This window comes from Zootoca vivipara, chromosome 4 (genome assembly GCF_965207765.1).
Source record: "Zootoca vivipara chromosome 4, rZooViv2.hap1.1, whole genome shotgun sequence".
NCBI lineage: Eukaryota > Metazoa > Chordata > Lepidosauria > Squamata > Lacertidae > Zootoca > Zootoca vivipara.
The window spans coordinates 41,021,504-41,037,085 of record NC_142587.1 but is presented as its reverse complement, the minus strand read 5'-3'; the positions used below and the strand labels follow the sequence as shown (position 1 = coordinate 41,037,085).

Below are 15,582 nucleotides of genomic sequence, written 5' to 3'. Positions count from 1 at the left end.
TCAATAAAACACTGCAGCACTGAGCGTTGTACAGCATTGCCTGGTGTCAGGATGTTACACAGTTTTCTTCCTGTCCCCGAGCAATTTCCCCCTTTCCCTCCAAATGTATATTATTTTGGTTTTTTAAAAAAATGTTAAGGGATCAAAATAAAGAAAATAATAGTTATCCTTGAAGAAATTGTGTCCCTATGTGAGGCAATGGTTTCTATTGCTACGCAAAACCTCTTCTATATTTTGTGAGAGAGCTGTTTTGCCCATTTCCCCCTCTCATTCATCTCCAACAAATCTGAGGTTTATAAACTTAACAGAATATGAGTGCAAGTGGTTGCAAGTTTGTAATCTATTTATTTGCTACATTTATATGACACCCCATAGCAGCGTTAACATTATCTTTCCTTCCACTTGTAACAAATCTTTTAACATTCAGCTTTATTGGATGGCCCTGAGTTCTAGTATTACTAGAGAGGGGAAAAAACTTTCCAATTCATTTCCTCCACATCATGCTTAATTTTACATGTCTCTATTGTGTCCCTGGACGCGGGTGGCGCTGTGGGTTAAACCACAGAGCCTAGGGCTTGCCGATCAGAAGGTCGGCGGTTTGAATCCCTGCGACGGGTGAGCTCTCGCTGCTTGGTCCCTGCTCCGCCAACCTAGTAGTTCGAAAGCACGTGAAAGTGCAAGTAGATAAATAGGTACCGCTCCAGCGGGAAGGTAAACGGCGTTTCCGTGTGCTGCTCGGGTTTGCCAGAAGCGGCTTAGTCATGCAGGCCACATGACCCGGAAACTGTACACCGGCTCCCTCGGCCAGTAAAGCGAGATAAGCACCACAATCCCAGAGTCATCTGTGACTGGACCTAATGGTCAGGGGTCCCTTTACCTTTACTATTGTGTCCCTACTTGCTTGCTCCCCCCTGCTAAACTCACCTGGAAATACAGCTTAAATGATAGAGAGAAGGTTAGATTAATCACTGCCTGAAATAATTCACAGAGGGTAGATCCATTACAGTGTCATAATTTTAGTGGACAGAGGCAGAATGAGTGATTCCAGCCCCACTCCTTGAAGGAAAAGACCAAATGCACTTCAGAGGAGGACAATCTACATATAGATGTCCCATGATGAGTACTAGAATTTTGATGAGTAATAAAGTGTATGCATTAATGCACGATTGCAACTCTGTAAACTATTGAGGGACGTGGGTGGCGCTGTGGGTTAAACCACAGAGCCTAGGGCTTGCTGATCAGAAGGTAGGCAGTTCGAATCCCCATGACGGGGTGAGCTCCCGTTGCTCGGTCCCAACTCCTGCCAACTTAGCAGTTCGAAAGCACATGAAAGTGCAAGTAGATAAATAGGTATCGCTATAGTGGGAAGGTAAACGGCATTTCCGTGTGCTGCTCTGGTTTTCCAGAAGCGGCTTAGTCATGCTGGCCACATGACCTGGAAGCTGTACACTGGCTTCCTCGGCCAATAACGCAAGATGAGTGCCGCAACCCCAGAGTCAGTCACGACTGGACCTAATGGTCAGAGGTCCCTTTACCTTTACCTTTAAACTATTTTTAATTTTTCTAAAAATGGGATTTTGACATGGATAGCTACAAGAAAAAAAATGGGGGATTAGGCTATAATCACACTATAATCACACCTGTGCCTCTATTGTAAGTGGAATGTCTGCTGAGGCAGTGATGATCTGAGAACTCGTCCATTCTGCTACTATCATGTGGCTTCTTTAAAAGTATTCTCTCCAAGTAGCTGCTACTTAATTGACACAATACAAGGGAGAAAAAACAGACAACGTCTAGCAGTGACAGCATGCAGGAACAGAATGGTGTTCGTACTGCAGAAGATTTTAAGGGTAAAGCAGGGTGAGGTAGATGGAAATAATGAAAGCTTTGTGAAGGTGTCTTCACATGAGGAGGGGTCTGCTTCAATGTATGAAAAAAAAACCCAATCCTCATGGTTTAAGACTCATAAACATGTGAAGTATCAAAATATGGTTTGGTATATCCTGGTTACAGACCAACCCTGTTACAGATGAGAGTAATAATCATAATAATTATGATCATCATCATCATCCAAGCTTAGTTACAGCTGAAGGCCACCAGAACTCACCCTGGGCAAGATAATTTGCACCAAACATTTGAATCTATTAAATATATATCATTCATTTCTTCTCATTTATCTTTCATCTACAGGAGTGGTGACACTAATAGGTGTTAGTGATTGAAAGTGCACTCCAGGATAATTAACTGGCACAGATTAACATAGATTTGGGGGGGGCATCCTTTTGTATAAGCCTTTACTGTGCAGCCTTGCTCAGAACCTGGAAATTGTCATAGTCCTCACAGAAAAACCTTTTCAGCCCAGAGTTCCTAGTTGGAAATAAAGATGGGAGGAACAGCGTTGCTTTCCAAGCCTGACACTTCCACCTGCTCCCAACTTGGGCAAACTGCCCTAGAGTAGGGCCTCTGCCCCTATCTCCTCAATATATGCTGCTGTCAGAGTAACTGTTGGAAAATGCCCTGGGGGTGCCCCTGAAGCCCCATACTCCGAGCGTCCTCCGCTATGCACAGCTCTGGAAAAGGAACTTCCCTTCTTCTCCAGTGCGCTTCAGTGACATATATCAAATGATATATGCACACTAATCTTTTAGCATAACACAGCAAGAAGCGTGAGACATCGTAGACCTAATCTACGTATTTATTTACACACTATGTACAGACAAAGGAATTATGGCATCCTCTCTCTCCAGCTCCGAGAGGGAAAGCAGACACAAGTAAAAGCAAAAGTACAGTGCAATAGTACATACAGCGGAAGAGATAAGACTGTCTTCCGTTCCCACATTCTTTTCCCAGACAGGCATGTGATTTACACCAATCTCATTTGCAGCATCAGAGGCGTGAAATACTAACAGTAACTACATCAGGGATACCCAATGTGGCACCCTCCAGATGTTTTGGACTCCAACTCCCATCAGCCTCAGCCAGCATGACCAATAGCCAGCATTTGTGGGAGTTGTAGTCCAGCATCATTTGTCTACTTCTGCACTAAATTAATCCAGGGCAGTGAGAGAAAGACCTGCTGTCCAGTCTTGCAAGCAAACAGGGCCACTTCCAGGTTTGAGAGGGCCTTGGGCAAAGTGTTCTCTGGGTCTCTTCCTGCCAGTGGTCATTGGTGGGCTTCTCTGGCTGCAGTGGCAGTGCACTAAGCAGCAATGGGCAGCTAGCTCTAGCCACTTCTTAAATGTTCCACAGTGCCCCTAACCTTAGTGACCTTCAACAGTGGTGGTTCCCAATGAGCTAAGTACTGTTTTTCAGAAGTAAAGCCATGAACCCCCTACTTTTTGAAAGTTTTGGTATATCTATGGTAGGTTTTTCTTTAAATGTGAATGGTGCCATGGAGCCCCTGTGTGGGTTATATGAACCCCTTGGGGCCCAGAGATTCTTCAAAGGGTGTCCCAAGGCAAACATCAATAGTAGGCTCTCACACATGCCCACAGATGACAGGTGCTAATGTTGCCCCTGGCACTAGGAAAGTTTATCTAAGGAGCATCTTTCTTTAAAATGAAAGCTGCGAGCCTCGAGAGTCTGGCAAATACATTAGTCAACTCACACCAACATTTGCATAACTGTTTTTTTTAAAAAAAACAAAAAACTCACATTGCCTTAGCAAAATGATGCTTAAAGCTGTTATCTAATCCATGCTAAATTATCTCTAAAAATGTGCATTTGTAAAATATACATCAGCAAAAGAAGTGGTGATTGATTCACAGAAACTGAGATCAGCCTGTGATTATGTGGTGCTTCTCCATGGTAAGATCCCACAGGCTGGATGCAGGAACTATGGGAGTGAAACATGTTCTTCTGATTATTTCCTGGCCCCATCTGTGTAGCACCTGTATTCAGATATTTACTGCAGCAGTGCAGGGTCTTGCTATATGAATGAGTCATCTGCTACTAGCAGTAGGCATGAACGGGGTATGAGCCAAAGGATAAATAAGGGCATTGGTAATCTTGCAAATTCTCATCTCTCCACCAACTTTATTTATTCCACATATTTCTTAGGCTAGATGAGGTTTGCTTTCATGGGAATCTCTTCATTCCTTCCCTAGGATTGTTTTTCATTCTGGTGTAAAGAAAAATAAGGTCTACATGGCACTATCCCTTTGTTTCAAACAAGGACAATAGACGTCTAAGTTGTAAGGATAATCTGCCACTTCTCTGCTGAATGGGAAGAGGAGAGCAATATTTTATTTTCTAAGTGCTCAGCTTGGATGTTGAGTGTCCAAGGGAGACAGAAAATTGAGAATGCAATCAGACTATAACATCGCACAAAGTATTGTGACATTACCCATTTAATTCACTACATTTTATATCCCACCTTTCCTTCAAGGAGCTCAGGGAGAAATCATGGTTCCACCCCTTCTCTTTTTTATCCTCACAACAACCATATGAGATAGGATAGGCAGAATGGCCAAAGATCACCTAGTAAGCTTCATGGCTGAGTAGAGATTTGAGCCTGCATCTACCAATATTAGACCATAGCACAGTGACTCAGTTTAAAGGGTTGTAACCTGATTAATTGGTGAAAATGTCTTTAATCATATGGATTTAAATCAATCATTAGTTTCATAAGCTTGCATGTGGATAATAACAATGTTTCTGAAGCAATAATTATATGTTCCTTTGCATCACATAATGTAGTCATGTTCTCTTTCAGTCAATCAATCAATCAATCAATCAATCAATCAGTATCTCTTTTAAAATGGCATTTGCCACCTACAGTATCTGTATTGGTATTAAAAACCATGTATTTAAAAACCTGTCATTAATAGGGGCTCCCATTTTAGTGAATTAATAATTTTAACTGATGAATCAAATTGGTGAATTGATAACATTGCTTCCCTATCAATTTCACAAAATATATTTTGCAAAGGCCATCCCCCCCCAAAAAGAATTCCCTTTCCTTTTGTGTTGTAACTTTTAGATTGTAAGCCTGAGGGCAAGGACTATCTTGTTACTGATCACGTTAAGCCACTCTGGGAGTCTTTTTCAGCTAAAGAATGGGATAAAAATCCTTCGTATAAATGAATAAAGACTACAAATGTGTATTTTTATCAGAAGTTGGTAACCCTGTTAAATATGTTACTGTAGCAAACAGGAGCAGAATTTATATATGCATTTATGGTTGCTAGTTACTTAAAACTGATGAGTTCAAGATACCTGTATTGTCTGCCTCCCTGATAGTCCTTTCAAATGCTTCCTTTGGTGGCTGGAGGGGAGTCCTAGGCTGATTGATTGACTGCTAAATTTGAAATGTTGTTGAATTATTGTTTATTTTTCAAAAATATATCAATATAAATAAAAAATCTATATATGGGTTACCTTGTTAACAGTCCTGTGGGGTTCTTTTATGACTAACACAGTGGGGGTTACCTCTGAGTAATATACTGTACAGTTATTGTGGTATAAATCCGCACTAGAAATTATGGCAGCAGAGACCCCTTCGGACCCAAGACAGACACTTAGGTGCTAAGTATTAATACAACTGCAATGTTTAAATGTCCACTCTTTCTTTTCAAAGCAGGAGGGCAGGGGGAGAACCAGAAAAGGTCAAAAAGAACACAACCATTATCCCAGTGGAGAAACATTTGTGACAGCAGGGACCCCTTGGGAAACAAACTAAGATATTCCCCCCCCCAGTATAGTTAGAGGTTAACTACAGTGGTACCTTGGGTTACAAATGCTTCAGGTTACAAACACTTCGGGTAACAGACTCTGCTAACCCGGAAGTAGTACCTCGGGTTAAGAACTTTACCTGAGGGTGAGAAAAGAAATCGCGCGCTGGCGGCAGTGGGAGGCCCCATTAGCTAAAGTGGTATCTCAGGTTAAGAACGGTTTCAGGTTAAGAATGGAATGAATTAAGTTCATAACCAGAGGTACCACTGTATTTGTAAAATAGTGGTGCTTAAGTGTCCACAGCATCTTTGCAAGGGAAGAGCAGAGGGTGGTGGTGGCAGGGAACCAGAACTTTGCCACGTCCCAATGCCCTCTCATTGGCCATGCTCATGTGCCCTCTTAGTAGTCCCACCAGGTCTAATGGGCACCAGCCACCACCCCTACACTATGCACACTATGCAGCTGTGTTGAGCCACTAAGTTCCTGGCCCATAAAAAGGTACCTACCCTATCCCTGTTTCCTCCTGCTCGCCAGCACTTCCTGCAAAATTCATGCAGATGACTCCATTTTTCATATATATGCCCCCATAGCAATAACAATTCCAAGGGTATGCTTATGTACGTTTTGTTTTTGTTTAGCTATCTATTTTGTGCTTTAATCCTGTACTTCTATGTTGTGAACCACCTTGAGATCTTTGGATGATGAGTAGTATATAAATTTAACTACCAGACTTTTAAAAGACATCTGAAGGCAGCCCTGTTTAGGGAAGTTTTTAATGACTGATGTTTGAATGTATTTTTAATCTTTTGTTGGAAGCCGCCCAGATGGCTGGGGAAACCCAGCCAGATGGGTGGGGTATAAATATATTATTATTATTATTATTATTAACAACAACAACAACAACAACAACAGTTATTATAATGATAATAATAACAACTGTTTGTTTATGAAAAGGCCTTTGTTTATGAAAAGGCCTTAGAAAAGTCCATAACTCCAGATGAATTCACGCCAGTTCACCTGATAGACCAGATAAAGTTGATCAGCTTGTAACAACGGTATTCCTACCAACAGGATTTGACATGTCTCCCCACCTCCCACTTCCACCTCTACTTCTCTAACTCTGTCACAAGGCATTTGACAGATGTCCTGGCCAGCAAATCAAATAGTGTTTCAGGAGTCTACTTTGCCCTTTCCCACTGTGTTCCCGGACAGCCTTCCTCAACATGGGGTCCTTCAGATATTGTGGGACTGTAGCATTCGTCCTCCTTAACCATTGGTAAAGCCAGATGGGACTGATGGGAGTTGTAGTCTAAAGCATCCACAGGGCACCAGGTTGGAGAAGGATGCCCCAGGAGCACTATCCACCTTTTTAAAAAGCGTCACGTGCACATACAGGTGAAACTCGGATAATTAGAATATCGTCGAAAAGTGCATTTATTTTAGTAATGAAACTTATTCTTTTAATTTTTACAAATGCTTTCTTTTGGAAATTCCACAGTAATAAAACAAATAGTTACAATAATACAAAAATAAACATCGCTATTACATTTCATTAATTACATTCCATTTATAATTGACCCGCCTAACGACAAATAATTACAATTACAACAAATAAAGGCTTGACATATCTTGCTTTGCATGTCATGCATCTATCTCATATATTGGTTTCACCTTTTAAGTTGCGTTACTGAAATAAATGCACTATTCGATGATATTCTAATTTTCCGAGTTTCACCTGCACATTTAATATAGTTGTACATCAACGTCAAAAGTTTGCTTTGGGGAGTGAGGGAAAGATGGCTTGGTGTAAATAGCACTGTAAATAGACAACTGAACCAGTTTCTCTTGGACTCTGCTTAGAAGGGAAGACTGTAGATCTAAACAAAAAAAAATAGGTGCACACTCACTACTTGTATGTCTGTATGCACCCTAAGGGTCCACCTCTGTCCCTAGTTGCTTTTATTATTTTGCTGATGGCTCGGTCCTTCTCTAGGCTCTGCTATAGGGTGCTTATTTGAAAGAACGCAGCTAAGGCTAAAGACAAATAGGGAGCAGTGAGGAGTCTGCAGATTAAAAAGGGGGAAGAACATCATTTTGGTTCTACCCAGTCCCATTAACAAGATCCTTCAAAACATAAACGATCTTACTGCATGCAAAACTGTCAAAGCACAATACACAAGGATACAATATGCTTTTTTTTAATACTCCAAACAAAACACGAAGAGTATTAAAGTCTATGCTGTTCCCTTTAAGGAAACAAATTGCATGCATTTGCTCCAATGGGAGGTCAGGAGCGTCCCTTTGCACAGTTACATAATCCCTGAAATCCTGTAAACCTGGTTGTACAATGTGGTGCTAAGATCAAATCTATGGCTGAAAAATAAAAGAAATAAAATTAACCCACCATGTAAAACAACAACAGCAACACCCCCAAACCCGGGCGAGACTAAGCTGTCTAACACAAAAAGAGGTTTCTGTAGCTGAAGCTGAAAGTTCATCAGCAAAACCTGAGCCCAAAGCAGATTTCATCTCATCCACTCCTGACTCAGAGCAACAGAAAACACTCTCACTGATTTTCATGGGAATACCTCAGCTGCTCTTCTCTGTATCCTGAAACCATTCCCCCCCCACCTGTTGGCTCAAAGGAAACACATACATTTAAAAAATAAAGATGCATGCCTATAGTGAGGAGATGATCTACGGCCAGGGGAAAGCACTCTAAACATGCTTCATAGTACTGCTTCACCTACAACCATAGGACTGGCATCAGGGGCTGGCACTGCTGGGCACTTGTGCCGACCCCGGAACCCCTTGCCCCTGCTTTTGCTCTGCTTTTGCCAACCACACACCCTGCTTTGGTCCTCTGGCCCAGGAGGAGAGCATCAGCAAGAAAGAGGAATGAGCAGCAAGAACAAAAGCTGCCTTTTTCCTCCGCAAGCAGAGGAAAAGCAACCAGATAATTGCAATGCAGAGGGGAGGGGCCCACGGAAAGCCACCCCCCCAAAAAAACCAACAACCTGGAACCGACACATCACCACAGGAATTGAGTTTGCAATTGATAATAAATGTCATCTTGGTAGGCATTCCAAAATTAGCCTTCATCTGGAATTAAGGACATTGGGATTACTTGGTTTATATAAAACTAATCCCAAACGGGGCAGTAGTGAAGTAGATATTTTCTGTGCTTCATGCAACAGCCTGCCCATCCTCAACCCTGCAGTGTGTGTCTATCCTCAAACGCTTCAAAAACATTTCACTTTGTTTTTTTCCTTTTGCTTCTGTTTTCAGAACATTGTACGTGGTATTTTGTGGGGAAATATGGTACATTGTTACACTAAGTTATGCTGTGTCACTAGACATGTGGCAATAAATAGCTCACCATATAAAATTAGCATGATGGATATATTTTGTTCCAGCAGAGTGAGTAATCTGACAAAAATAGAGAAACGTTGCCGATATGACAGCCCGACACTTGTGACACTACCGCGGAACTATAAATTCTGTCCTCTGTTGTTTACAGATTGACTTTGAGGCCAAGGACAAAGAGCAACCTGTGGTTAGAAGAACAAGGGAGGGTGCTGCACGTAGGTAGGGTTAAAAACTCTTTTGGCAAGGAGGCCTTTTTCTTTACGAAGCCACACACCCCTGGAGCCATGTCATTATACAACAGTTGTTGCAGGAGAACCTCAGGGTCTCTCATTAAAGAGAAAAATTATCTCCTCTGAGCTTTGATGGGGGAGAAATGTTGCAAATGTCAGTGGCAGGCATCTCAGAAGACAAATCTTAAGAGGCTGTTTCCAAAACAAAATCTATTTTGGGGATTCTGCCCTAGCGAGTTCGTCAGCACCCGAGTTCAAGGGGGTCACTTAGGCTAGCGACTTCCTCCTGGCTTTCAGGAGCCTCACTGGTGGCTGGCAAAGTACAGAGAACGTATTAAAGGGGGGTTGTTTAGCTACTTTCTGTGAGGGAGCTGGAACAGTGGAGCCCAAGGGAGGGGGGGTGGAAACACTGATGATGCTAATAGTGACTTAGCACAAATCTTATTACGTACAACAGGGACCAGCAATAAAAACTGCAGCATATCCCTACCCTTTGGAATTCAGGTCTCTGCAAATTGTGCTTGTAGTTTGTGTAGGTTTGGATGTGTTTCCAGTTCCAGGTGGAGGGGGAAAAGAGGAAGAAAAGGACCCTTTATTCCATCCTACCTCTCTGAGGCAATCCCCTGCTGTGCTATATCATGCTAGAGGACTCGGATTTGGGGCAGTCTGCCAGCCTGGGAATCTCAGCATTTATAGCTGTATAGAGAAATGGTAATTTTGAGACTGGGAAAGGGAAAAAGGCTTTCTTAATTCTTCTTGAAACATCTCTGCTTACTACAGAGAAAGGATGGTGATTTATTTATACATATAAAGAAGTCACAGCATGCACCCCTTATTATCAGTGGTTAGGGGGTTAAGCAAGGCAATTCCCTGTTCTCCCCCCATCCAGTTTCTCCACTCCCAAATCTGTCACCTCAACACTCCTTAGAGGGTCACAGGGCCTTGCCAGGCTTTTTATATTTTTAAGGAACACCTTTTCTTTTAAATTGCAAACTCAAATACCATCACACTTAGAGAGTCCCTAGTATTTTGTTTTGGTTGGGCCTGTTTCATTTCCAACTTAATAGGCACTCAGGCACTCAAGTTCACTGCCAGAATTAGTGATGGATATACAACATGTTGTGAATATTCAAAATCAGATGAAAGTTAACATTTACACGCAAATACTGACAAACACAGATGACTTTGTTGAATGCCTGAAACCTTGCAGATACACAGGTAAGTGTTGACCACCCTCTAAATATAATTGTTGCCATTCAGCTGAGAACTGTAAAAACATATACTGTATATTCCTGCGTATAACCCAGGAAAATCTTCTCAAAAGTCGGGGGTTGTCTTATATGCTGGGTCGTATTTCTTATACAGCGAGTATATCCCAAACTCTATATTTTAACTGGAAAAGTTGGGGGTCGTCTTATACGCCCAGTCGTCTTATACGCCAGAATATACGGTACCTGTTTTTGGCAATCCACAACATTCATATGGGATTCTCAGTACTCTTATGTGTATTACCATATTTTGGACATTCCTTCAAGCATATATACAATTGCCTGGCATGGTGAGCTTATTAAATTTCTATCCCACCTTTCCTCCTAAAGGAGCCCAGGGTAGCAAACACCAAAGTGGTAAAACAATACAGTTTTTAAAAATTCTAAATATAGGCATGCAGGACTGGGTAGATCCATTTACTCTGATGAATCAACCTCCACTTTAAATTGCTGTGTTTACGTATGGTTGCTAGCTTTAACATTTATGTATGTTTTAAAGTTAGTTGTAACTAGCCTAGAGCTTGTCCTGCATAATGTGGCTAATAAATTGAATATGTAATGATAACAGAATCCCTGCCATCTCCAAGAAAGGCTGGTGAATATTGCCAGCTAGAAGACAATACTGAGCTAGATAGAATAATACTCCAAATCTGCATGTTCTACAGAGGAGCCAACTTCTAGAGAAGATAATGGGGCCCCGACGTGACGTCCTGACATCATGTGTATTACGTTGTGAGAAGCCAGCGGATGGAGTTGAACATCCTCTGAACACTGAGGGAGGGTGCGAGCGAAAGTGCTTTGGCCCCTAGGAGCTGGAGCCTATGGTGTTCTACATACAGTCATACCTCGGGTTGCGAATGTGATCCGTGTGGAGGCACATTTGCAACCCGCAGCATTTGCAACCCTGCGCACGCCCGTGACATCATTTTGCACTTCTGCGCATGTGCGAGCGCTGAAACCCAGAAGTAACCCATTCTGGTACTTTTGGGTTCAGCATGGAGCGCAACTTGAAAACATGCAACCCACAGCATTCACAACCTGAGGTATGACTGTACTATCGGTGCAGTATCGGCATGCAGTATAGGCCAATCACTACATGATGCTCATATGCAGTGGAATGCAATTTATTTATGTCAATTGAGTGTGAAAGAAGCATCACTATCCTAAACACATTTACAGTATAAGACTGCAAGGGTGGGTTGACACAGCCGTCTGGGTGAGTCAGAAACTTATCCCTTTGTTAATGGTGCTCCATTTTACAGCAAAGAGAAAAAAAGGAAACCTTTACTGCATATCTTACTTCTACTTCAAGGACAGGCTATATTCAACTGTCCATCTAGTACTTAAATATGGACTACAGTTATACAAAAATGTTGCCCATACTTCCATAGTAAAAATGCCATGAGATAAGATCTCTTTTCTCACCAAAAGCTGTTTTAATGAAATCAGTGGCCCATATATAATTCTTTCTTACAAAAAAGATGCTTTGCATTAACTGTGTTCTTTGTCATGCAGTTCTGAGATGTTTATGGCTAATTCCACGATGATATTGCACTTAATGCCTTAGCTTGGGGAATCAGATTTTTCATTGAAACAAAAAATAATTTTCTAGCATTCTTGATTTCAAGACAAAGCTTGACAGGAGCAGAAACATTATGTTTCACACCTGATCCTTCAGGAAGGTGTGTAATTCAAATTCAGAACAAAGTATTCACTAACTCCCAATATAAATTAGGGCTCTCACCCTCAATATCTCTGTCTCGCCTCGAATGATCTTCAGTGAACCCAGTCCCCTGTAGTCCATTGCCTGATCTGTCAGTGGCACCAGGCACCCATTTAGGGCCTTGCCACCTGACTTGGTTCTGCTGAAAAGAAGAAAAAGAGATTGGTCATCATCATATTGATGATACCCTTCCCCAAACCTCAGTGCAACCTGTTCAGTCTCAAGATTTTCTACACTTGATCTTAGGCAAAAGGCCAAGAAGCTATTCCATTCTCATGATTTCTAACTCTAGTGTGATTTCTAGGGAATGATACATGATTTCAGAATGTCAAGGGTTAATTTTGAGACAACACTGGGAGTTGCAAAGCCAGCTCATAAGAGACAGGATACTGAAAGGATTCCATCAACATTGATTTTTTAAATTTTTTAGCATGGTATAAGGCAGGGGTGCCCAACCTTTTTTCAAAGAAGGCCAGATTTGATGTGTGAGGGCCGATCAAAGTTGTTGCTGCCCATTAGAACCTGGGCACAATTTACTGAAAAGTCATGTGTGTAAACCAGGGCGAGCCTGTGGGTGATATGTGTATGCGAAGCATTGAACGATTTCTGTCATCATGGTAGCTGTTCAGTTGCAAACCGGCTTTTCAGCTGGGACATAACTGCAGTTACTAAACTATAATGAAGCTTCCTGAAACATAGGAATATAGCAGGCTATATTATACTGCTGGCCAGTGATGGCACCAGAAAAAAAGTTTATTTGGAGGGAGGGGGGCACAGATGGGGCAAAGTATATTTCATGGCAGTCAAGTTATGCCACACATGTTAGCGTCTCTGAAAGAAAAATAACAGTAGATGCTAATCAGAGTCCAGCAATGGAGGGCAATGGGGTGGCAAGCTCTTTTCTTGTGGGGGCGTGTGCCTCGCTGCCCCCGCCTGGTACCACCCATACTGCTTGTCCATCTAGTTCGAGTCTATGCTGATTGGCAACAGCTCACCTGGGTTTCAGAGAAGTAACATTCCTGGAGATGCCAAAGATTAAACCTGAGGCATTCTGAATGCAAAGCAGATGGTCTGCCACTGATCTGCAGCCCTTCCCTTTATTTGGCTTCATGTCTGAATTGACAACAATTATTTATATACATGTAGGGAGGCTCTTGCACCAGGAGATGAGAGCACTGAGCAAAATAGAACATTAAAGCAGATAAGCCATTCTGGTTTGGTGTGATGCCTAAATAAGAGAGCAGGTCACCCGGTCACAGCCCTCCTCTACTATGGTGGGTGTATTGTAGATTTCCAATTTTGCATTGCTACATATAAATTGTCATATGGAGATCTGTGGCCTCTTTTTGGCAATGTATATGTGACCACCCTAAAGTACATCTGAGGTACTAGGGAGAAAGTTTGTTGAATGGAGATGAATAGTATGTGTGCTTTTTTTTTTTAAAAAAAGTTTTGTAATCGAATAATATAACCCCAGATCAACCCCGGTCCTCTCTCTCCCTCCCCTCTTTACATTACAGCTTTCTGTACGTACTGTAGGCATTTCTTTCTGGTATGTTTAGCCATCTTACATTAAGATTAGGATGCAGTAGCACAATTATATGAATTGCTTTAAAATTCAAATCAGTGTTATAATGTGAATATTTAAAAATTTCTCACCCAAACTGAACTAGAACTGGAATGGAACTTGCTAGGTCAGTTTGCCATATAATCCTGTACTGAACTGAAGTGGAACCAAATAATAATAATAATAATAATAATAATAAGAAGAAGAAGAAGAAGAAGAAGAAGAAGAACTTCGTAATGGGTCCTGAACCAAAAAAGCATAATGGTTTGCCTCCCAATTTTGAAAGGTGAATGTGTTTTTCATGAAAAGCTAGAATATAGTACTATTATAGCCAATCAAGCTCAAAACCAGTTTTGTAGCATCCTGTTGAAATGTATGCATTTAGAAGCTATTTTAAAGTATTAATCTGTTACTTACTGTTTAAAATATTTTAGCTGATTTATAGATTAGTTGGTTTAAAAGAAGATAATTTAAATGTGGGGAAACCTCAACAAAGATGCTTTTGAAAATAAAGAAGTCAAAGGAAATGTGTGGTAATAGTGGGTGTAAGGGAAGCTTTTAATTGTCAGAAGAAAAGACCACATTTAATAGTTTGTTCTTCACAACCTTTCAATATCAGCCCTAGCTCTTTGAGGTGGATATATAGGCCCTGTGATTTGCCTTCCAAGCTAGATTGTAGGAGAGATGCCACTATAAGATCTGGCAAGCTAATGGGCCATATTCAGGTAGGGATTTTGTGCAAGAATAATTTCCCTGCTTTTTGTGTGCTTCAGGCTATTTTCAAATGTCAAATACCAAACGCTTCAAACGCTTATTGGGAGAAATTCATGTAGTGGCAAAGCGTGGCTTCACCATCTTTTACATTATAAACCTACATGCAAGAAATTATCTTCCCATATGTAGACTTCAATCTTGGCTCCTTGCCCTTCATGAATTGCACTAGCCGCCAGTCAAGCAAGAAATCACCCTAATCCTAAACAGATACTCCCACTAGACTCTCAGAAGACTAAATGATACAATAGCCACCTGTCCCAGCAGAAAAGGACTGGTTAATATGTGTCTTGTTTATCTGCATCAAAGGTTGGGGCCTAACAAATGCAGCAGCCGCAGCCAGCATGACCAATATTCAGTGATGATGCAAATTGCAGTTCAACAACATCTGGAGGGTCCGGACTCCTGGGTTCCCTAGCCCTGCTCTAGATAGACTATAGCAGCTTTGCTAAGTATTTTCAGGATTGTGACATGTCAATGAGAAACACTGGTATACAGCTTAGGTTTAATGTGCCTCTTTTGGCCCCCTTAGATAACTTCACTGTTGTTGTTTTTGTCATTATCCAGAATATCTATTTAGGCTATGATAAAGGCACTAATTTTCTAGGCACCCTGAAATAAAACAAACATTTTAGGCTGCAATTATATACATACTTATCTAGGAATAAGTTTCACTGAACTCAATGGGACTTGTGAATGAGTAGAAACATACAGGTCTTGCTTTCCAGTTTTCATTTTATCAGCTTTCAGTGCTACTAAATATTTGACAAATGTCTAGTGCCATTGGGAAATTACTGTACCCAAGTCCAGTGAGTTTCTTTTTTTTTAATGTTTAGACAGTATCAGCTTAAACTGCAATCCTAAACAAACTTACTAAGAAATTAAACTCCACTGAACATGGCAGGACATACACAGGATTGTGTTTTCTCATTTAAAATCCCCTCTCAGTTAGTAGATGACTTTGTCAGGAACGAGGGAAAA

The 15,582-nt window shown here is 41.3% G+C and overlaps 1 protein-coding gene across 3 annotated transcripts in view; it reads right to left on the bottom strand.

The window, feature by feature from the left end:
- The window catches only part of PTCHD1 (patched domain containing 1), a 49,110-nt gene that overhangs the window by 27,786 nt on the left and 5,742 nt on the right, over nt 1–15,582 (bottom strand). Inside the window, exon 2 of one of the 3 annotated variants that reach the window (XM_088668710.1) lies at nt 12,285–12,402. The exons of 1 other annotated variant lie outside the window; for it this stretch is intronic. In XM_088668710.1, the coding sequence (XP_088524836.1) occupies nt 12,285–12,344 (60 nt within the window). In that variant the 5' untranslated portion in view covers nt 12,345–12,402. Of the gene's footprint in view, nt 1–12,284; nt 12,406–15,582 lie in introns of all 3 variants that reach the window. One more of the 3 variants, XM_088668709.1, reaches the window with a different exon arrangement.